This window comes from Spermophilus citellus (genome assembly GCF_964194105.1).
Source record: "Spermophilus citellus genome assembly, chromosome: 2".
NCBI lineage: Eukaryota > Metazoa > Chordata > Mammalia > Rodentia > Sciuridae > Spermophilus > Spermophilus citellus.
Window position 1 is genome coordinate 81,536,977 of NC_138183.1, and position 23,863 is coordinate 81,560,839.

Genomic DNA, 23,863 nt, shown 5'->3' on the forward strand with positions numbered 1-23,863 from the left:
TTGGTCTCTTCTATTCTTTGTATTAAGTATAGCTGAAGATTGAGTGTCATTAGTTTATATGTGGAGCAAGGTGCACTCTCTTTTGGTTGGGTTTAGTTCAGCAGCAGTCTCTCTAACCTGTGAACTTTCAGTTTTCTTGTGGGTTCCCAGAACCTCACAGAATGGGTCAAAATAATCAATAGTAGCAACCATATAGTACACAGCATTAAAGTAAATACCCAGATCCTACTACCACATCTTCAACATTAATTACCATCAAAAAACAGTAATGGTGGGTTTAGCAATAGTAAAAACAATATCCATGAACTATATCTGTCTTAAAGCAAACAGCAGGTGTAAAGTATATCATTCACAGCAGTAATGAATGTATTAGTAATGAATGCAGGAATTATATAACCCAGTTAAGTTTTGAAAGATGGAAAAAGTACAGTTAATTAGGGAGAAAGATATATTAGGGAGTTATAATAGAGTTTACAATTTAAAAAAGTAAACACAGAATACAGAAGAGGTGTGGCAGATGATGTTTATATAGAAGGAGGGCAAAAATAGAAGAAACAAAGTATTTGAAGAGAGGTTGAGAACTATATAATTTGGTCATTAGCAAGAGAAGAGAGAAAGAGGAACAAGAGAAATGAAACAGAACAAATGACAATGATACTAAACCAAAACAAAACAAAATCCAAAAAACCCAAACCCTCAAAAAGACAAGGCACAGAAAAAAGTAGCTACATTTTAAAAATGCAAAAAAAAAGATAGAAAAATAAATGTATGTATTTATGTCCCTGACTCCGTCAGCATGCAAGAAGTCAGTGTCTCTCTTCCATTCTCTCTCTCTCTCTCTCTCTCTCTCTCTCTCTCTCTCTCTCTCTCTCTCTCTTCTCCCTCTCCCTCTCCCTCTCCCTCTCTCCCTCTCCCTCAGAAAAAAAAATAAAAAGAAATCTTAACAATTGAAGGAAACATCTCTGCTAAGGTGCTCAAAATAGTTGACGAGATTTGATGTTCAATATTACCTATGTCCAACAGTCTTTCTTTTCAACACTTTTTTTCTTTCTTTTTTTTAAATTTGTTCTAATTAGTTATACATGACAGTAGAATGCATTTTTGACACATCATACATAAATGGAGTATAACTTCTCATTCTTCTATTTGTACATGATGTGGAATTACACTGGTTGTGTAGTCATATTAGCATGTAGGAAAATAATGTCTAGTTCATTCTACTATCATACCTACCTCCATGCCCCCCATCCTCCCTTCACTTCCCTCTATTTAGTCCAAAATACCACTGTTCTCCACCCACCCACACCCACCCCTTATTGTGAATTAGCATCCACATATCAGAGAAAACATTTGGCCATTGGTTCTGTGGGTTTGGCTCATTTCATTTAGCATAATATTCCTACCCTGATATCTTCTCTCCCTCTTCACTCCTAGTCCAAAGTACTTGTATTCCCTAGCACCTCCCTTATTTTGAATTAGCATCCACATGTCAGAGAAAACATTCAGCCTTTGGTTTTTTGGGATTGGCTTATTTCACTTAACATGATATTCTCCAGCCCCATCCATTCACCCATAAATGCCATAATTTCTTCTTTAAGACTGAGTAATGTTCCATTGTGTATATATATATATTACTTTTTCTTTATCCATTCATCTGTTGAAGGGCATCTAGGTTGGTTCTATAATCTGGCTATTGTGAACTGAGGTGCTATAAACATTGATGTGGCTGCATCACTGTAGAATACTATTTTAAATTCTTTGGGTATAAACCAAGTACTAGGATACCTGGGTCAAATGGTGATTCCATTCCAAGTTTTATGAGGAATCTCCCCATACTGTTTTCCATAATGGTTGCACCAATTTGCAGTCCCACCAGCAATGTAGGAGTGCACCTTTTCACATATCCTTGCCAACACTTATTATTGCTTGTATTCTTGACGATTGGCATTCTAAATAGAGTGAGATGAAATCTTAGAGTAGTTTTGATTTGCATTTCTGTAATTGCTAGAGATGTTGAACACTTTTTCATATATTTGTTGATTGATTGTACTTCTTCTGTCTATTCAGTCTTAGCCCATTTATTAATTGGGCTTTTTATTGATGTTGAGTTTTTTGAGTTCTTTATATCTTGGACATTAATCTATATCTGAGGTGAATGTGGTACCTTTTCAATTTGGTTTCCCTTTATTTATTTCTCTTGCCCTATTGCTCTGGCTGGGACTTCCAGAACTATGCTTCATAAAAGTTGCTAAAAGTAGGCATCTTTGTTTTGTTCCCTATCTTAGCTGTCAGCTTTTCCCCATTCAGTATAATATTAACTGCTGGCTTATTATAAATGGCCCTTATTATGTTGAGATAAGTAACTTCTATGCCTAAATTCATTCTGCATTTTTATCATGAAGGAATTTTGCATTTTATCAAATTCCCTTACTAGGATTATTATTATTATTATTCCCTTACTATTATTTTTTATCCTTCATTCTGTTGATACAGTATATCATGTTTATTGATTTGCATGTATTGTACCATCATTACATCCCTGGGTTGAATCCCACTGTTCATGGTAATTGTCTTTTAATTTGCTATTCATTTAATTTTGATAATGTTTTCTTCATTTTTGCATCTATGCACATCAAGGATTTCCTCCTTGATTTGTGTGTGTGTGTGTGTGTGTGTGTGTGTTAGTTATTGTGTTCCTCATGTGGTTTTATTATTTGAGTAATGGTGGTTTCATGGAGTGTGTTTGTGTGTTCCTTCCTCTTCCTGGAATAATTTAACCCATTTTGTCCCATTGTCCCAGATGTGGAACACCTACAAAAAGTCAAATTGAGTTACGGTAACTTTGAAATAATTGTTTTTAGAGGTCTATTCTCTGGAGGAAAAGTAATAGGTAAATAATTAGAGCATTTGAAAAAATACATAAATATGATATGTAAGCTTTAAATTATGATTTCCAACTGATTTTAATGCACCTTTATTAATTTTGTTGAAATATTCACAAATTTACAAACTTAGGACTTAATAGTTAAGGGAAATTGTTATTACCTTTTTGAATGTTTGGTAGAATTCATCTGGTTCTGGGCTTTTCATTGATAGGAGCCTTTTTATTACTGATTACATTCTGGTTACTTGTTAATAGTCACTTGGGATTTCTGTTTCTTCATGGTTCAGTCTTGGTAAGTTGTTTGTGACTATGAATGTGTCCATTTCTGTGGTGTCTGAATTTGTTATGCCTCCCCTACTTTGAGCCTTCTCTTCTTATAGTTAAAGGCTTGTGTATTTTGTTTATCTTTTTCAGAGAACCAGCCCTTTGTTGTATTTTTATTAGTATCTATTTCATTCATTTATTTCTACTCTGGTCTTTACTTCCTTTCATTTATTTGGGGTTTGATTTGCTCTTGTTTTACCTACTTCCTTGAGATGCAATATTAGGTTGTTTACCTCTTCTTTGTGATGTGGGCATTGGCTGCTATACCCTTCCTTCTTAGTACTGCTTTTGCTATATCCTGTAGGTTATTTCTTCCTTAATCCATTGATTGTTCAGGAGTAAATAGTTTAATTTCCATGTGTTTGTATAGTTGCCAGAGTTTTTCTTGTTACTAATTTCTTTGCATTGCGGTTAGAAAAGATACTCAATAAGATTTCAGGGTTTTCTTTTTTAATTTGTTGTGATGTGTTTTTTGGTCTAGTGTATGATCTCTCCTGGAGAATGTTCTGTGTGCTAATGAGAAAAAATGTGTATTCAGCAGCTGTTGGGTGGAATGTTCTGTAGATGTCAGTTAGGTTTATTTGGTCTAGGGTGCAATTTAGCTCTGCTGTTTCTTTGTTGATTATTCTGTATTGATGGTCCATCTATTGCTGAGAGAGAGGTGCTAAAGTCTCTAATTGTTATTGTACAGGAGTCTTTCTCTCCCTTTAGATCTGTTAATATTTGCTTTATATATTTTGGTGCTGTGTTTATAATTGTTATTTCCTCCTCTTCCTTTATAATTATATAATAACCTTCCTTGTCTCTTTGAAGGTATATTTTGTCTAATACAAGTGTGGCTATTCCTGCTTTCTTTTAGATTCAATTTGTATGGAATATCTTATTCTAGCCCTTCTTTTTCAGTGTGTGTGTCCTTAGAGATGAAGTGAGTTGCTTATTAGCAACATATTTGTTGGGCCTTATTTTTTTCAATCCACTCACTCACTCTGTGTCTTTTAATTGGAGAATTTAATTCATTCATCATTCAAGGAAATTATTGAAAAGGTCTTATTATGAAAACTTTTTTTCTAGTTTTGTTATAATTCCCTTCTTTTTTCCTTTCTTGCAATCTTCCTTTATGGTTAAGTGATTTACTCGAGTCATGTTTTGATTCCTTATTATTTTGGTTTGTCCATTATAGATTTTTGTATTGTGGTTACCATGAGGCTTACAAAACTATCTTTTGGTTATGAAAAAGCTATTTTGAAATGATAGCAACTTATGATTGTAAAGATAAGAACAGAAAGGACAAGAGAAAATATACTAATAAGAAAATTCTACAAGTGTCCTCCATTGTTCCCTGCATTTTGAATTTTGTATATCCATTTTATATCTTTCTATGTTGCCTCTTAATAGATTAATATAGTTATTATTTTAATTGTTTTGTTTTTAGCCTTCATACTAAACATATGAATGATACATGATTGCAATATTAAAGCATTCTGAATTTGTTTGCATGCTTATGCAGTCCCATATTCTTATTAATATCTCTCTCAGTTTGAAGAATGTTCTTCAACATTTCCTATAGAATAGACCTGATAGAGATAGATTCTCTCAGCTTTTGTTTGTCTGGGATTGTATTACTCTCTGCATTTGTAAAGGATAGCTCTGCTGCATATAGTATCCTTGATTCAATTTTTGTCTTTCAGTACTGTGATAATCTCATATCACTCTCCTGCTGGTAAAGTTTCTGCTGTGAAGTCTGTTGTTAGGCAAATTGGTACACCTTTTGTGCTGTTTCTTTTTCTTGCAGACTTGAGAATCTTCTTTTTTTTTTTTTTTTTGACAGCCTGATTATAAAATATCTTGGTATAGATTTGGTTTAATTAAATTTGGTGATTTTTGACCTTCCTGTGCCTGTATATTTCTATCTTTAGGTTTGGGAAGTTTTCTGTTTTGTTTTTTTTTAACATGTTTCTACTTCTTTGGCATTGTCCAGTCCTTCTTGATCCCAAGTAATATGAATATTTTTTAATACAATCTCAAAATTTCCATAAGTATTTTTGTTCCTTTTCCTTTTTTTCTTTTTTCTTCTCCAACTGTATACTTTCAGATAGTTTCTCTTCACGCTCACTAATTTCTGTGTGAGCTGTCCTACAATTGATGTCTTCTATCACATTTTTCATTTTAAAATTAGTGTACTTTTCAGCTTAAGAATTTGATTTTTAATAGCTTTCATCTCCTGGTTGAATTTCTCTGTTAGAGAACTGAAATGTTTCTTCATATTTTCTCACCTAATTTGGTGAGGTCATGATTTCCTGACAGCTCTTTATGCTTGGCATGTGATGTCATCAAGACATTGAAGAATTAGATATTTATCCCAGTTTTCCTTAGTCTGCCTTTGTGTCTATTTTCCAGAAATTCTAAACCTGCTGCTTATCTTAGCCTTCCACTATTTCAGTACTAGATGGCACCAGATTTGCTAGGAGTTTCCTATTGCCAATTGCCACCATTTCAGTACAAGAGGGCAATCCAAGCCCAGGTTTGTCCCAAATACACTGTTGGTGTGTTTTTCAGAAGGAACCAGAAGATATCTAGGAAGAACTGTCTATCCCTACAAACCACTGTCTAGTGTAGGGCTGGATGCCTTGTCCACAGTTAGCAGCCTTTGGTCAGGTACTGCAGGACTCGGCCTGCCTCTGGGCTGAGTATTTGTGGATTGAGCAGGCCACCAGTGCTGCCAAACAGTGCTATACCCCTGAGCCCATAGCCCTAGACCAGCACCAACACTGGGGTAGGATCAGGGTCCACACTGCTGCTACAGGATGCCTATTGCTGAGGTGGAATTGTAGCCCAAGACCACTGTAACCAGTGATAGGTGATGCTAGCTGGAAAAACAGCCTGATAGAGTTAGGTTATGTGACTTCCCCAGACACTGAACTGTTCCAGAGGCTCCATTTACAGATGGGGTGTTGGGGACCATAACAACTAGCTGATGTTAGGTTTTACCAAATTCCAAAGGAGAGTCTTGTGCTTACTACTCTGCCCTACCCCAGCAAAGGGGATGTTGCACCATATTATGCTGCCTGAGATTGTGGTATTATTGGGGAATGCAGTCCCTTAGCCACCAAGGCTGATGTTAGTAATGCCTGAGTCTTAGAGCTTTAGGGGCTTGCAGAGTCTCAGGAAGAGGGAGGTCTGCCCTTAGGCCCCTGTAAGATTGGAAATGATGTAGGCCAAAACTTGAGTCTGTCCTGCTGGCACAAACATCTCTTGATTTGGGGGCTGGTCCAGTGGTTCCACCTGTGAGTTCTGGCCTATGTATGGTCCTTTAATTTCTACCATGTGCTAGTGCTCACCATGGCAGGCCTGACACTGGGCTTTAAAGCAAAGCCCTGTACTAACTTGTGTACCACTCTCCAGCAGGTAGAGTCTTGTTCCATGCTCTGTTACTCAAGGTTGGAGGAGGGTGAGATTGCAGTAATTCATCGACTTACAGTTCCAGCCACTCATTGCAGGGGCATTGACTTGGCATTGTAGGGGTTGTGATTTTTCACTATGGTGGCCCTTGTCCTAAGTTTCACATCTAAAGCCTGGATTTAATTCTCTCTCCCTCCCCAAAGTGGGAGGTGTCCCTCCAAATCTGTACTGTATGGAGTTATGGGAAGTATGTGGGAACATATACCTTTTACTTTCTTCAACACCGTTTTTTATCTTGTTATACTAAAAATGGGCACTATAGTTTCTTAACTGATTTCTTAACTACTTGTGATTGGCATGTGACTAGCTGTTCAATTTGGTGTATATGTGGGTAGACCACAGGCCAGAGGATCTTACTCAGATGCCATCTCCTAAACCTTTTTATAACGAGGTGACCCCATATTAACTGTTACGACTTTCACCTGTCCTGACCCAATAATAATGAACAATATAGGTAGAAAGGTTTATATTACACTTCATTTTTATGATTTCAAATCCTTTCAGAATAGAAAATACATTAAGAGAACATCGTTTTGATGTTTTGATGATGCCTGAGGATATTATTATGCTACTACCCACAGTAGAATTGTATGTAATTATCCTGTTCAGTAAAGAACTGACGCAGGTTGGAAGGAATTTTACATAAATAATTTTTAGACTGTCATGTATTCAGTATAACTGCCAAATTACCCTTATCCCTCAGGATGGTTGACTTTATTTTTCTTATTGTGAGGATGAACTTCCAAGTGCAGAGACCTTGGAAAAACATTATTCCTACTGTTAAACGCAGTAACATTGTCCCTGAATCATATGAGCTATTTGAGTGATCACTTCTGCGGTATGAATGTTGTGTATCAGCTATCAATGTATGCCTAACTAAACTGGAAAGCTGACTTCTAGGTTTCCATCTATTAACATTTTGTGTCATTGTAAGTTCATTGAAATAAGTAAATGTTTTTTCCTCCACAACAGTGGATTCTCACAAAGCTGGAAGAAGCAAGAGAACCTTCTCCAAGCCTCTGAGGGATAACCCTGCCTGAAGACACAGCAATCCATTACTACAGCATCCATACTGTTACTTCCTAACACCTGATGGGGAAGCATGTTATAGGAGTGATTTTGAGTATACTGTATTCTAGATGATTTTTAAAAATCAGGTAAAACATCTATGTGATTAAAATTCATCTCTTCAGAGAACCATTCAGTTTTCTACCATGAATCAAGAAATATTTGCTCCAGGTTATTCTCTGTTGCGGTAGAGAAGTTGCCTGTACCTGGTCTTCACATGGGGTGAAGCCTTTAGTTTACATTTTAAATTTCAATCACATTTACCTCAAACTCATGGAGTGATGGATATATTATCAAATCAGATATTGCTTTAGTGGAATCAAGAGAACTGTGGTGGTGATTTCTTCAGAATCATAAAGTCATTTCTTTTTACAAATTAATATTTTGGCATTATTTCCCTTCTTTTTTAAAGCATAGGTTTAAATCATACTTAAACTGCATAGCATGATCATGAAAAACAGTCTCTTGAGATTGAACGTAGATTAAATAATATCCCTTCAAGCCTCGCTTTAAGAAAGGCTTGAAGAAATTAATATCATACCCAGAAAATGAAAGTCTCTCCCAGACTTTAGAGCCTTAGGAAACTTCAAATCAACTCCTTGATAGCTACTTGATTTACTCAGATAATGTTTTTAAGAGACAGATCTCAAAGGAAAATTCCTAAAGCCTTAAATATACCTATTTTCTATTCACTGATAACAATAAAATTTCCAAATCTTGGATACAATGTGCCCTAAAATCTAACCTAGTTATCTTTTGGCCATAGATTAAGAATTTCTTGTTTGCTTTCTCTAATTATTCAAGTAAAAATTACTTCTTTAGTTAAAAAAGGGCCGCGGGGCAGAGGCTGAGGGATTTTTTTTTTTCTTGGTTTTTGTCCAAGATCTTTGCACCTTAATATTCATGGACTATTTCAAGTGAAGGAGGATAAATATGTGATTGTGAATTATGAACAGAATAGTGTAGTATCTTAATTAAATTGTTATTGAATAATATAGAGTATTTGATGCATGTTGTTTGTGCCATCAAATTATTATCAACTGTTTTTGAAACTGAAGACTCTATATAGTCAATGGTTGTGAAATTCTCCTCAGGCTTTTCAACCCCTTGCATTGTTGTAAAAGCTGAAATAAACAGCTTGCAAGATAGTAATTGTATTTCTTGCTGACCAGATCCTACTAAATACTATTGATTTCTCTGATTACAAAAACTCATTGTTTATTATCAGTAGTTTCACCCAAAATGCTTTTTCCTTATCAAAGATAAATTGAATAGAAAGAAGATGACAAATTTTAAACCACATGGTGGTGTGTGTCCCCATGGTGATCTTTGTTCAAAGTAATGTACTTATATTCACTGTTGCTGAGCTCCTCCAGTTTTGCATATATCCAAATTAAAAAGTAGAGGTAGTCTGAAAGCTTGATTTAGATTGTCTCCATTTGGAATGTTGCTTTACTGGAGTTCTGTTTAATGCCATTAGTCCAAAACCTCATTGCTCCAGTTTCAGCATTCAGAAAAGGTATAGACCCCTTAATTCTGTAGGTATTCTATGGTGAAGAAAAAGGGTGAAATAGTAAGCATAGAAATTCTTCTGGTATCCTCTGGCAAACAGGAGGAATGGATTTGTAACTAGTATACATTGTAAAGCCAATGTGCCTATCTCTCCTGTTTTCCTTCTAATGAGAACCTAGAAAAATCTCTTCATCTACACATCACTTCCTCTGTCTGTAGTTTATCAGTTGTTTTATAAGATTATGTTCATCTGAACAAAAAAAGAATAAGAAGAACATTAATAGATCACTAAAAAGGGAGTATTTAGCATAATACTTTACAATTTACAGTAGTATTATGTTTTTTCACACACAGAATGCAGAATCTTCTTCCCTGAATTACAGTGTATACTTCTCCAATGGCTTCCCTTTTAAAGGGAGGGCGTATATATGTTGCTTCTTTCCTAATGTTAGCAGTGTCTTGGGAGATTGCTGTTTCCTGAAATACCATTTCGGATAAATCTTCTACATACTGTATGTACTAGGTCACAATATCAGGTGTGAGCTCCGATTGTCAACTGTAGTTTTTTTTAAAAAGTTTGAACAGTCTAGATTGTGTAATGCCTGTTAGATAAAGCATAGTGTAGATTCACAACTCAAGAGCCCTTCAGATTGTAAGCACTATCCTTACAATGAGAAGACAGGATAGTTCTCACTTAGGCTTATAAAACGTTTTTCTTTGCTAGCATGTGACCCTCACTGTGATTCAGTGAGACCAGAAAAAAATGCATGAAAAAATTAGATCTACAAATGGCACCCAAAGACCATGGCTATCATTTACTTAGGTATATTTCAACCTCCTAATCACTAAGCATTTTACTATAATTGGGGACAAAAGTTTTCCTTTTGAGTAAGTTGAATTTGTTCCATCTACCTTCTGGCTGATTTACCATAACAGGTGGCAAAAGCCCGTAAAAATGGGGAATATATATGTTACTTTCTTGTAGACCCAAAATATTCATTTGCTGGGGGGGTACTGTCCAAATGTCACTCATTTTAACTAAAGGAACAGTAAGAATATTAAAAGATCACTGATAAGGAGTCTTTAGCATAGCATTTTACAACTTACAAATTTTTTTTAAATAATGGATTTTCCCATTTCTTTAAGAAAGTGTAGACAACTTGCATTCCTTATACCAGACTCAGTGCACAACTTAGTCAACCTGATATCCTTTGGTGCTATGCAGTATCACAAACAGCTCCTTTACTCTATAAAGGAACCCATTTTACCTTTGCCTAATCCTTTAAACATCCTTTTGAAGTTGCATCTTTACCAGTAAAGGTAGTGCTAGCTGGCTAAAATTTCATGATTCTTATGATCTGTATTTTTAGTTATAATGGCCAATATACCCATTAGTACAACTCTTAATCCCCACCCCGCCCCCACACTTTTCTTTGGTTAAAGTGGTGTTTTTTAGAACTGTGCTGTAAGCAAGGCTAGCACCTTGCTGCATCCTGCTCTATTACGAATCTCATTTTCATCTAATTGAAACTTTTCTACTTTATTTCCTCTTTTGTAAAATAAATTTGCCCATGTCACTTTAAAAATGTACTTTAAAATTATGGATTAGTTCTAGTTTTTTTAAAAAGCATATGGCTTTTAAAAATACACATAATTTTGGTTACCCAAAGAGCTATGCAAGAAATACAATTTCAATTTTTATAGGTAGATATATTTTTTAAATTTTATTACTGTATACAAATGTAAATTAATTTGTAAAATAGTTTATCACCTATTGTGATAGGTATCAAACTGCTTTGATTGAAAATCTCTGTCATGAATACGATTCATTTCATATTGCTGATATATTAATGATGTGTTCCTTTTATGACATTCTTGCAACAAGAAATCCTGTGAGTCTGGTATAATAAAGTGTGTAATAATTAGAAGTTTACTTAAAGGAGAACATGTTTAAAACCTCAACATTTCTTGTTATGCCATGATACCTCCAGTTTTTGGTTACCAGAAAGTTCCCAATTCTTGCACTGAAAAACATTCAAATAACAATACGGTATAGGTTACATTGAAATATTGTCAATATCAATGATTATACTCATGTAACTCACAAACTATTAGAAATGATATCTAGGACTTGTTACAAGGTAAGATAGGTTTTTGTAAACTTTTTAAAGTTATTATCATCTCTTTATGTAACTGTATTAAACTTAATAATGAAGTTTTCAGGGAAGGTACACTTTAAAAATACTTTTTCTTGCTACTTTGTATATTGACCAAATAGTCTCACATGTTTGTAATGCTTATTCTTTGGTTGCTATTGGCTATGATAGTTCCTGAATCACTGCAATGTTTCTTGTTCCTTTTATAAGTGGGCTCAGCCCAGTTGTCTGTTTTACACAACCTCTGCTTTAGTTTATTTTGATAAGACAATCTATAAACCTCAATATTTACAGTGAAATTCATAGTCTTGAAACCGACCTTAGTCTTTTTGTTTTTGCTCCCCTAATTGGGTTGGCCATCCTCACTAATGACTTCTCTCTGAACAGTATTTCTTGGTACTGGTAGATTTGGATTGCATGATAAAGATGAGTGCCCAGTTTAACCATGTGTATCTTTTTCAAATAAACTGAGTACAATAACACCTTCTAATTCTTTAGTGTACTTTGGTTTTTAATTATTGACTAGAACTAGAAACTCTATCAGTAGTCTTTCCTTGCCTATCTGAATTCTACCTTCTGTGAGTCCTAAATAAAGGTCCCCCAAGAGAACAAGCATGATTTTTCAGTAAAAACAGAAAGCATTCCAGCCCAGCATGATCACTGTTCACCAAAAAGGCTTGAATAGTTGTACCTGGTGAACTCTCAGCCACCAGCACTGTGCCTCTCAACCTTTAGAATACTTCAGATGGATAATTTTCTCAGTAAGTGATTAATATGTTTTGAAAGAAGGGCTAAGGGAGAATTTTCTATGAGTAGAATCAATATTGGCAGAGGTGAGTAATTCACCTTACCATCAGTGAGAGTTCAGCCTTTCTATGACTTAAGAAAATATTTTGTTACCATCCTTTGATTTATTCCACAGCCCTACTGTACTAGTAATTGAAAGCCATTGTTTTCTTATATGCTTTTAAGTGTCAGCTGGAGATTAATTAACAATAACTTGAACTAAATACTAGAAAATACTTGAAGTAAAAAACAAAATTCCACATTGTTTAATTTCTTTAATTACTGAATCTTTTGAGCCCTTTTCATGTTAATTGTCCAATTGTACCCAGTTCATAACCTTTAGCCCACTGCTTGTTGCAGGGAATAAAGACATTGTCTTTTTATTTATGTTTCTAAATATTTTGAACTATTCCACATCTCATTGTTCTCTTGTGCAAAATTTTCTTGACTGTTCCTGGACCTTTATTGTTTCAGATAAATTTTAATATGTGTATCAAGTTCTTTATCTCTTAAGGATTAGTTTTGAAGGCTTAATGTTGCTATGGTAGAAAAATATCAGTCTTTTCCAGCATGGATGTCCTAATAGCTTCACACTTAGAATTGTTCCAACAGAAACGAGAACTTCACAGTCCAATAAGTGGCTAAAAGGAAGGTTTAGGACAGCTGTGGGAATACTGACACATAGTTTTATAACATATGTAACCAATCTGGGTTTACCTTGTATGTTCAACTTCTGTAAACTATGCTAAGTTGAAAATATTAGATCTGGCCCAGGGCAAGGGACTTGGCCCTTCCAGTACTAATAACAATGTCCCACCTCCTTAGCTATTTAATTAATAAGATCATAGTCTATGCAGGTCGCCTCTAGTACACTGAACCTATGTTTCATCATAGCCTAGCAACACAATGCACTATGGGATAAAATTGCTGTTGTCCTCCTCTCTCCCTATCTTGTGGCTGAGTGGGAGTTGCCTGTCATTGCATCTTCCATGCATTGTTGGCCTAAGATCAGATCAAAATCAAAGATTTCCACTGAATGTACAGTTTTCACATCATCATCATCAAGTCAAGTCATTCTAAGTTGGAGACCGTCTGTACATTAATTTGCAATAGACATATCACACCTTAAATCCCAAAGTGTTGAGCTTATGTGAACACCTTCAGATGAAAAATTCAAATAAAACCATTGTGGGCCTTTAGTTTGATGCACTCTGTACTTATAGAGAATTCTGCATCTACTTTACTAAGCTAGCTACTAAGGGAACTCCAGCATAACATGATGAATGCAGATTTTTGAATTTCTAAAGGAAGAAACTTAGTAGTTTCTGAATTACTATTAAATCTACATCATTTTTCTCTTTAGGAGAACCATCAACCAACTGTGTGCTCTTAATAAACACAAGGTAATCAGTACTAGCGGTAGAATATTATATTCTCAGCCTCCTCACAAAGGCACAAGCACATAGTTCAAGCAGCAAATCTGTAATGACCATCAGAACTTTGGCAGAGGTTACATAACATTTGTTAAACAATTGCACTTTTAGCCATTTCATAAGTTTATAAGACCTGGCCATATGCATTAATGCATTATATATATATATATATATATATATATATATATATATATATATATATAAAATCTCAATCTTATATATATACATACATATGTATATACACATTTTTCACCAATACAGCATATATACTGTCTGGAATCCATTTTTCAAATGTCAACTTTAGTGTCATGGTGACCAAGTTATGACTAAACTAAATTAGATGTACTGATATATTCATTAATCCGACTTAGAAAGTTGACACAAAAAGAATCATCTTTTTTAAAAAGAGAAAATCTTTGGTGGGAGTCATAATTCCAGCATAAGGAGAGAAAAACACTCAAAATTAGAAATTTCTCTAAATTACAAGATTTAATAAAAAGCATCAAACCCATTAACACTTGTTTTTTTAAAAGGTCACCCAAATTAATCCTAGAGGTCTGAAGACATAATCTATTAACAGGCCCCTCTGTATGTGATATTTTTTAATACCTTTATTTTATTTATTTATATGTGGTGCTGAGGATCAAACCCAGGGCCTCTCATTCATTAGGCGAGCACTCTACCACTGAGCCACTACCCCAGCCCTTGTGATTTTTAATATCTATCATTAAACATCTTGAAACTTAATTTTTGAAAGAAAACAGTAAATCACAGTGGCCATTTAAAATTCTTTAAAATACCAAATTCAAAAATTACACAAAATGTAAGAGGTAAGAAAAGAACTACAAAAACAATCTGGGAATAAAGACTCTTTTGAGAGGTTTGATAAACTCAAACACCTTCCAAATTCTATTACCCATCTCTGTCCCTGTTGTCTACAGAATGTTCTTGGTGCCTGGCACAGGGTCTTGGTCCAGGGGATGTCAGAAGCATTTGCAAATTAAACAGAAGGAGCCTGCAAATCCTGTCTTTTGTTGTGAGGAAGAAATGGGCAGTAGCTTTTAAACTAAGTTGAATTCCCTTAGATTTAGTTGCAGAATTGTGTCTTTGACAGCAGCAAACACAAAACGGATATTCTCTGTATCTGTAGCACATGTGAAGTGGGAATAGATGACTTTTTCTTTGTCCGGATTCTGGTCTTGATAAAGCTTCAGAATAAAGTCTCTGGCAGCTTTGACATCCTGCTTTGGTCCTATTCACGAGTGCAATTAGGAGAAGAAAAATATATAGACTTACTACCACATCCTCCCAAGAACCAAGAACTTTTTAAAAAAAAAAATTGGTTCTTTTTAGTTATATATAACATTAGGATTCATTTTGACATAATTATAAAGCATGGAATATAATTTGTTCTAATTCATAATTTAGTCCTCAGTACTTCCCCTTTTCCTTTCCCTCTGCCCACCCACTCCCCACCTCACCCCCCCTACCCCATTCCCTTCCCTCTACTCTACTGATCTTTCTGCTATTTACTTACAGTTTTATGGGCATTTTTTGTTGCTGTTTTTTGGGATTGTTTTTGGTTTTGTTTTGTATTAGAGGATTGAACCCAGCGGTGCTTAACCACTGAGCCATATCCCCAGCCCTTTTTATTTTGAGACAGGGTCTCATTAAGTTTCTTAGGTCCTCACTAAATTGCTGAGGCTGTCTTTGAACTTGCAATTCTCCTGCCTCAGGCTCCTGAGCCACTGAGATTACAGGTGTGCACCACTGTGCTGAGCTTTTTTGTTTGTTTCTGTGGATGTATATGATGGTGAGATTCACTGTAGTACATTCATATATGTATATAGGAAAGTTAGGTCAGATTCATTCTACTGTCTTTCCCTATCCCATGTCTCCCTTCATTCCCCTTTCTACTCCACTAATCTTCCAAGAACCACTTTGAATATACTCTTGTTCTTATTTGGGGTCCTTCTTTGGTCTACCTTACTTTATTCCTAGGGAACAGTTTACCTGGAGCATTATTTTTATTATGTCACTATGGGTGCATATAATAGCATTGCACAGTGTGTTCACTGTTATCTAAAAATCGTACTTTAAGATCATTTGTTTAAAATAGTGGCCCAATTTAGTTTTTTGATTTGGACCACTTTTGAACAAAGATAATTCTTATTATCTTTCACAGATGTAGTCTAGAGGAAAGAGCAAAGGAATTCAAAATTAGAGGCTAGAAAGCTTAAGGGCTCTATATTTAACAACCAGTGCGGGTAATAAAAGGAAAAAAAAAGAGTGACGAGACACCAACCCTCAGTGTCAAACAGTAATATCTGAGAATTATAGGAATAATTCACAACAGGGCAAAAAACTCTCCTGCTTTGAATAGGTGTATACATAAAGGACTGATCGCCTGTGTCTGGGAAAGGGGATGCCACCCCCTAACCTATGAAGCACCAGCTGCTCTGACTGATTCTGACTGGGCAAAGATAAATTAAGTAGCTGAGTAGGGAGAGAGCTGAGCAAGTGAGGGGACAATGCTACACAACCAAATGACAGCCAAAGGAGCAAGAGGAGCCAGTGCAACACCAAAGAGGTGGCACACTTATGCAAGCCCTTGCTTGTTCAAGGAAAGGTCAGAAAGGCTTCCCAGTAGAGAAGCATGAACTGGGTCCTGGAGAGCCAAGAGGAGCCAGCAAAAGGCGTTGTCAAAAGTGTATTCCAGGCGCTAGGAGTGGCCTGTGTGGAGGTGCTAAAGGGGAAACACACAAGAGTCCAATGAGAGCTTCCTTCCAAAGGTGAGGAGGCAGAGAGGCTGTTTTGGGCAGATCAGGGTAACCCCTGTAAGCTATGCTGAGAATTCAGAATTGATGCCTGGGAGGCTGACAAGATCAACACAGAAGCATTATCCCCAAGATGAACACTTACCTGTGTATTCTGGGAAATAGCTAATTAGATGAGAGTACATGATTTTCTCTTCCAAAAGATCCTTCTTGTTTAAAAACAAAATGACAGATGAATTCAAAAACCAGGGGTAGGTGATGATGGTTTTAAACAAGGCTTTGCTCTCTTCCATGCGATTCTAAGTGAGAAAGAAGTGACTTAGGATAAACTGGGGGGAAAAAAGGCAATATTTTGGAAACAACATGCCAAGTGGCTAAGGCATCCATCAGTCCTCTTTACCCTGCTGCAGGCTCTGGGTTCCTGCTCTTATTGAAGTTGGTGAGCACATGGGCCCACAAGATACTATATCCTGTGCTTCTATTTATCCCTTCTCTCTGGAGCACCCCAGATCTTCTCTAGACCAAAACTAACATGTAAGGAAATAAAAACTTTTGTGCAACTTAGAACAGGAAGGTTTATGTCTATATTTGGCAAAAATTTTCCATGTTGTATAATTGTTGGGATTAACAAGTGGAGAAGTACCAGCTTTTATACCTGAGACAGCCACTCAGCTGGATATGGGCTTCCAGATTGTTCCTCAAGAGTCACGTGACATAGGAGGAAGAAAGGTTTTTCCAGCAAGATCATGCCCCTAGGAATGCTAGATGCTGGCCAAGAAGGGAACCAGTGCTGCTGAGCACCTGTCCTCTGCCATGCTCTACAAGCAGAACAGTGCCCCCATTTAAAAGATGAGGGGCTGGGGATGTGGCTCAAGCGGCAGCATGCTCGCCTGGCATGCGTGGGGTGCTGGGTTCGATCCTCAGTACCACATAAAAATAAAAAAATAAAGATGTTGTGTCCACCGAAAACTAAAAAATAAATATTAAAAAAGTCTCTCTCCCTCCCTCCCTCCCTCCCTCCCTCTCTCTCTAAAAAAAAAATAATAATAATAATGAGAATATTGTTCAGAAAATTTAAGTCCCTTTACCAAGCCCATGTAATAGTGGGATCTGGTGAAGACTATATACAAAAAACAGTAATAATTTCTATACATGGCAAGAGTATGTTAAATGCTCTAAATTTGCGGAGAGCAGACAGTGCACATACAAATATATCTGATGACAATAATTGTTTTAGATAGCATTCTTAGAAGTATTTCTAAGATGAAAGAAACAAGAACCTCTGTTTAGAGAGAGAGGTGGCCCAAAGGAAAAACATCCAAGCTCCACACATGACTTCCAGAGGGACATGCTTTAACTCTTACTTCCCTACAACTCCCAGACACCAGGGCTCATTCTCCCATTCAGTGCATTTGGAGGCATTAAGATCTGGAACATATTAATAGACAGGTAACCCCTCACCTGTTTCTAAAGCTTCTTTAAAATTTCTTATGATTTTATTAATAATAACATCCAAGGAAATAATATATTCAAAAAAATTCTTTCAGCATAGTAAGTGGATATCTACAACCAGGCAGGAAAGGTCTGGCATAGCAACCACTTAAGTTTTTTCTCCAAATACCTTGTGATTCTTAGGGGAAAATGTTTAGTTTCTAAGCACATCAGGCTGAGTTACTAGCCCCTTGTGCCCCTGTCTAATCTTTGTTTTACTGGGAAATATCACAAATTATTCCCAAGACAAATATGGAGATAATTTTTTTATATATTGCTAAGTGGATGCCTGCTTTAAAAAGGAGGAAAAAAAGTGGAGCTGGGCTGCAGCCAGTATTACTATTTGCACAATGACACAAGTAAATGGATTAAGCCCTCCACTAATTAGCTAATGTAGTAATGCTCCTCAGAGAGTCTGCTCTCAAGAAATATAAGATATGATTTGTTCATAGTCATTACCTAATCCTGGACACAGTTCTTTATTGATTTACTTTCATGTCCTGGAAACAGAGACATTTTTTTCTAAGAGGTTAAGAAGGCTTGCACAAGTTCAGGAGAAAAGAAAATGAGGAGGACATTAGCATCCCACAGAAAATACCCATCACCTCACAAAGAAATGACTGGAAATGTTATCACTTGGGCAGATCTAGCTAATGGAACTGGAACCAACCAGCAGGGGACAGAGTGCCTGACTTGGCTGAGTCAGCTATAGCTGCCTTGAACAAGTGCCTCCTGGGGGAAGTGAAGGGCAGACATAATCCCAGGCAACCCCAGAACAACTCCAAGCATCTGGTACTGCTGTCCATGCCAGTTAAGATAGGGACCTAATTTGGGAGTGCCATGGCCTGTGGAGGTTGGGAATTTTGTGCTCAGATAAATTTTATTACAAAGAGTATTGCTCAAATTTGGCTGTGCTTTAGGATCCCTGGGGAACTTGAAAAAGAAAGCCCCACCTGAACCCAGTAAAGCAACTCTCTAGTGTGGGGCCCAAGACCATGGTTTTAAAAGCTCCCCCGGGGATTCCAATATGTTGTCAAAGATGCGAACCTTTGATTCTGAGTGACTTCCACCCTTCACAGCACATAGATTCACCTAGGGAACTTGAGGGGAAAAAAAAAATCCCATGCTCAAGCCACATTTATCACCCATTAAGTTAGACCCAGGCACCAAATTTTTCTTTGAAGTTCCTCAGGAAACTCTATAGTGTGCTGGCAAATTTGAGAACCAGGTCATGGCCAGTGATTCTCAACCTTTCATATGTACAGTCTTGTGTTGCAAAAAAACCATTTGGCTAACAACCACCATAAATGATGATGGTCCCCAGTGCCTGGTATTTTTACTGTTACTTCTATGTATTTAATATGTTTAGATACATAAGTAATTGATGTTGTATTGCAGTTGCCTTTAGTATTAAATATAGCAACATGCTGTACAGGTGTGTAGCCTAGGAGCAGGTGTGTAACCTGGGTATGTCACAAGCTGCATACAGTCTAGGTTTATGTACATACATTTTCTGATGTTCACATGAGGATGAAACTACATAACAACCGATTTCTCAGAATTCATCCTTGTTATTAAGTGACACATGACTGTTAAAATTACCTAGGACCTTGTTTAAAAAAATGCAGACTCTGACTTAGTCACCCTGGAATAATTTAATAGTTTGTGTTTCTAACAAGCATCTCAGTACTGCCTGAGCTGTTAGTGCATCGATTGTACTTTGAGTGGCAAGACTGTGTAGCCCAAGGAAGAATCTATTACTTGACCTACTTGGAAAAAACAGAAAAGTTCTCTGCTACCTAACCTCCCCTTGCAAAATACCTCATTGTCACACTCAGCCAAGACCTGGTCATATTCACTCAGAGCAACCAAGAAAATGATGGAGGTGACACTCTCGAAGCAATGAATCCATTTCCGTCGTTCAGATCGCTGACCACCAACATCCACCATCCTGCTCAATACAGACAGAAAACACGAAGGTTGGAATACATCACTTTGGAGGAAAGGATACAAGTCGCTATACCATGGAATCAGTGATCTCTATAGAGTCCTCAAATTTTCAGAGTGCAAAGGAATCCTAAGTTTAACACATTTGAGCACCACTGTTTTAGGCAATGAGGGACCACTGAATGTTTCCAAGCTCAGGAAGCCAAAAATGTAAATGAAGTTTCTGAAGACAGAGGTGACTCAGATGGCATACAGAGGAACCTTCCTGAGGACACTGGTTAGGATCCTGCTGCAGTAGTTCAGGAAGAAAACACAAATTTCACTTGGGTTTGAATCCAACCACCTACTGTAGAGTCAAAGGATAGCAGACACAAAAGGAACAGAGTCAAACAATCTTCCAGGTCCCTTCAGCCTTCTTTGGGCCCAATCTTGATTTCAGAGTTTCTCTAATTTATCCACAAATCCTTGCATTAACTCTATGCCACCCCTTCTTCCCTACAAATACCTGCAAGTGCTCTCTGCCTGGTATGGAAATCCAAAGCCTTTACCTGTGTCTTTGGGTGAGATTTCAGGGACTAATAGCCCAAAGATCACAGACTTGAAAGGCCCAGGGGTCAGGCAGTTCGTGAGTCAAATGGAAAAGCTGCAGAGTGGAAAAGCTTATATGCTTGAGAGGTAGGGGCTCTGTCCGAAGGGATGGTTGCTATATCAGCAGTTAAGCGCTGCTGGACAGAGTGCAAGCTCACCATTACCAGGTCCTTGGATGTTTAAAGAGAACTTTGACATCAACTGTTTTAGGTGAAACATCCCAATTTTTAAATGTTAGCTCAGATTTGTTTTTATACTACTGAACAGCAAAGAGAATACATCTGTGGGTCAGATACAGCCCACATATTCTGTTCCATAACTATTGTCTAGAAAGGTGCTTGAGAAGGCCAGAAATCTAACCCTGCAGGTGCAGACACTTTACAATGCTGTGCTCACGGCTGGCTGTCCCACCTCGTCCCACCACACAGCAAGGAATGGAGCTGGGAAGGAACACTGCAATTGTCAAAAGCTTGGGTTCCATAAAGTCATTCTCTAAAGACTTTAATCTCAATGATCAGAATTCTTCAGCCAGAGGGTGAGCAGGAGGAGGTATAGAGCTATAAAATAATAGATGTCACTGGTGGATGATGTTAAACCTACTTATCAGTCTCTAGGAAACAAGGCAAACCTATTTATCAAAGCATGAAGCAGATACTTAGAATAAATTTCTTTAAAAAAAAAAAAAACAAATGCAAGCCTTGGGAGGCCCTCACTCTGAGAAGGTTTGGGAGTTGCAAGCAACCCTTGGTTCTCAAAAGGTTTAAATATGGACACACAGGGACGGCCATTAAAATCAGGGATCTGCTAACAAATACACAGGATCTCTTCTGAGTGCCTCCCCAGCACTACAGTTCAGAAGAAACACTGAGATATAACTGTAGATAATATAGGACCTGGATATGGGAGAACTGGGCCTGAAGAAGTATGTGTAATAATAATTCTTGGGAGGAACAAGGGAAATAAATGCAAAAGTGCTTTGAAATTTGCAGTGCTGTGTATATGCCCCCACATTATTATTTATTTTCCCATAATTAAATCAGTGAAGACCTACCCAATTTGTCATAAAAGTACATCCTACATTTGTAGTGGAAATTCATACATTTACACAGCTGTAAGCAGTTTATCCATATCTGAGGTAATTTTACTATAAATTTTTGTATTCTTATTTTTCTCTTTTTTTAAGGATAAAACAAAGAAATAGAAAGAGAACTATTATCCAACATTAGGGGAAAGACATCAATAGTCAGTATATTCAGTATGTAGGTGACATATATATATATATCTGTATGCATGTTACACATAAGATGATTCCAGTTCCCAGAAAGAAATTTCTTTCCTAAGGGCAAAATAGAGTCCCTCTCAATTCTAGAACTTGAAACCTACCACAATCGTACATGCCTTGGGACCAAGAGGGTCATTCTGCCTATCACAAGTAACCCCTACTTAGGGATAACACATTTAGGCCTTGGGCAGACAGATTCTTAAATGAGCATGCCCAGAAGACAAACTTACCGAAAAATGATGTTTTCCAAGTCGAATGGATACTCAATGATGCCTGTGGTGGGCACTCGGACACGAAGCACATCTTGCTGTGTTGGCACAAACGATGGCATGGCGATTCGGTCAATGTCAGTCAGGTAACTGTGATGTGAACAAATGAGAAGCCAAGACTCCTTTTAGAGAAGGGAGAGAAATGCCCATCCTACTCAAGGGAAGTCACCCCCAGCTCACAGTGCTACCTACTGAATTCTATCGCTGACTTTCTTGAGAGTCAACTGAGGGTCAGGCCGCAAGCTCTATCACACAGCTGTGGCTGTGAGGGAGACAGCAGGTCTGGAGGACTAGGATGTGGGAAACAGCTCCACCTAGGGACTCTGACCTGCCACCCAAAGGGCCCTCCCACCTGCCCTTAAGGAAGAGCATTAGGTAATGTAGATGCTGCTCTTCAAAGCTTCTGCTCAACAAATTAGATGGAATTTATAAAAAAAACACGGATGTAAAGCAGGCCAACAGGAAATTCTTTCAAAAAAACAAGAAGAAAAAGTTTTCCTGTTAAAAACACTAGGAAATGGGTTATTTGTTATCTTATTATCTAATTTTTTGAGTTCTTTGTATACTCTGGATATTAGGGCTCTATCTGAAGTGTGTGGGGTAAAGATTTGTTCCCAGGATGTAGACTCCCTGTTTATCTCTCTTATTGTTTCTTTTGTTGAGAGAAAACTTCTTAGTTTGAGTAAGTCCCATTTGTTGATTCTGGTTGTTAACTCTTGCGCTATGGGTGTCCTATTGAGGAATTTGGGGCCTGACCCCACAGTATGTAGATCATAGCCGACTTTTTCTTCTATCAGACGCCGTGTCTCTGCTTTAATATCGAGCTCCTTGATCCATTTTGAGTTAACTTTTGTGCATGGCGAGAGAAAGGGATTCAGTTTCATTTTGATGCAAATGGATTTCCAGTTTTCCCAGCACCATTTGTTGAAGATGCTATCCTTCCTCCATTGCATGCTTTTAGCCCCTTTATCAAATATAAGATAGTTGTAGTTTTGCCGCTAGCAGTCAGAGAAATGCAAATCAAAACCACCCTAAGATACCATCTCACTCCAGTAAGATTGGCAGCCATTAAGAAATCCAACAACAACAAGTGCTGGCGAGGATGCGGGGAAATGGGTACACTTGTTCATTGTTGGTGGGACTGCAAAATGGTGCAGCCAATTTGGAAAGCAGTATGGAGATTTCTTGGAAAGTTGGGAATGGAACCACCATTTGACCCAGCTATTCCCCTCCTCGGTCTATTCCCTAAAGACCTAACAAGAGCATGCTACAGGGACACTGCTATATCCATGTTCATAGCAGCACAATTCACGATAGCAAGATTGTGGAACCAACCTAGAAGCCCTTCAATAGATGAATGGATTAAAAATGTGGCATTTATACACAATGGAGTATTACTCTGCAATAAGAAATGACAAAATCATAGAATTTGGAGGGAAATGGATGGCATTAGAGCAGATTATGCTAAGTGAAGCTAGCCAATCCTTAAAAAACAAATGTCAAATGTCTTCTTTGATATAAGGGGAGTAACCAAGGACAGGGTAGAGACGAAGAGCTGGAGAAGAAGAATAACATTAAACAGAGATGATAGGCGGGAGGGAAAGTGAGAGTTAAGGGAAATTGCATGGAACTGGAAGGTGAGCCTCAGGGTTATACACAATTACATATAAGAGGAAAGGAGGAGTAGGAGAAAAATTATATAAGTGGAAGAAACGATTTATAGTAGAGGGGATGGAGAGAGAGAAGGGGAGGGGAGGGGAGGGGAGGGGGGACAGTGGAGAATGGGATAGACAGCAGAATACATCAGTCACTAGAAAGGCAATTTGTAAATCAATGGAAATGTAACTGATGTGACACAGCAATCTGTATACGGGGTAAAAATGGGAG

The 23,863-nt window shown here is 37.3% G+C and overlaps 2 protein-coding genes across 3 annotated transcripts in view; one reads left to right on the forward strand and one right to left on the reverse strand.

The window, feature by feature from the left end:
* Window positions 1-10,247, forward strand: part of LOC308641541 (intermembrane lipid transfer protein VPS13A-like) — a gene marked incomplete at its 5' end in the record, with an annotated part of 147,541 nt that extends 137,294 nt beyond the window's left edge. Inside the window, 1 exon segment of the mRNA XM_081280216.1 lies at window positions 7,640-10,247. Within this exon segment, the coding sequence (XP_081136342.1) occupies window positions 7,640-7,690 (51 nt within the window). The 3' untranslated portion in view covers window positions 7,691-10,247.
* A 3,803-nt stretch (window positions 10,248-14,050) lies between these two features.
* Window positions 14,051-23,863, reverse strand: part of LOC308638039 (guanine nucleotide-binding protein subunit alpha-14) — a 213,396-nt gene continuing 203,583 nt past the window's right edge. Inside the window, exons 4-7 of one of the 2 annotated variants that reach the window (XM_081275002.1) lie at window positions 21,938-22,066; window positions 19,712-19,841; window positions 16,545-16,698; window positions 14,555-14,874 (exon numbers count right to left, since the gene is read on the reverse strand). In XM_081275002.1, the coding sequence (XP_081131128.1) occupies window positions 14,684-14,874; window positions 16,545-16,698; window positions 19,712-19,841; window positions 21,938-22,066 (604 nt within the window). In that variant the 3' untranslated portion in view covers window positions 14,555-14,683. Of the gene's footprint in view, window positions 14,875-16,544; window positions 16,699-19,711; window positions 19,842-21,937; window positions 22,067-23,863 lie in introns of both variants that reach the window. The other variant, XM_081275003.1, reaches the window with a different exon arrangement.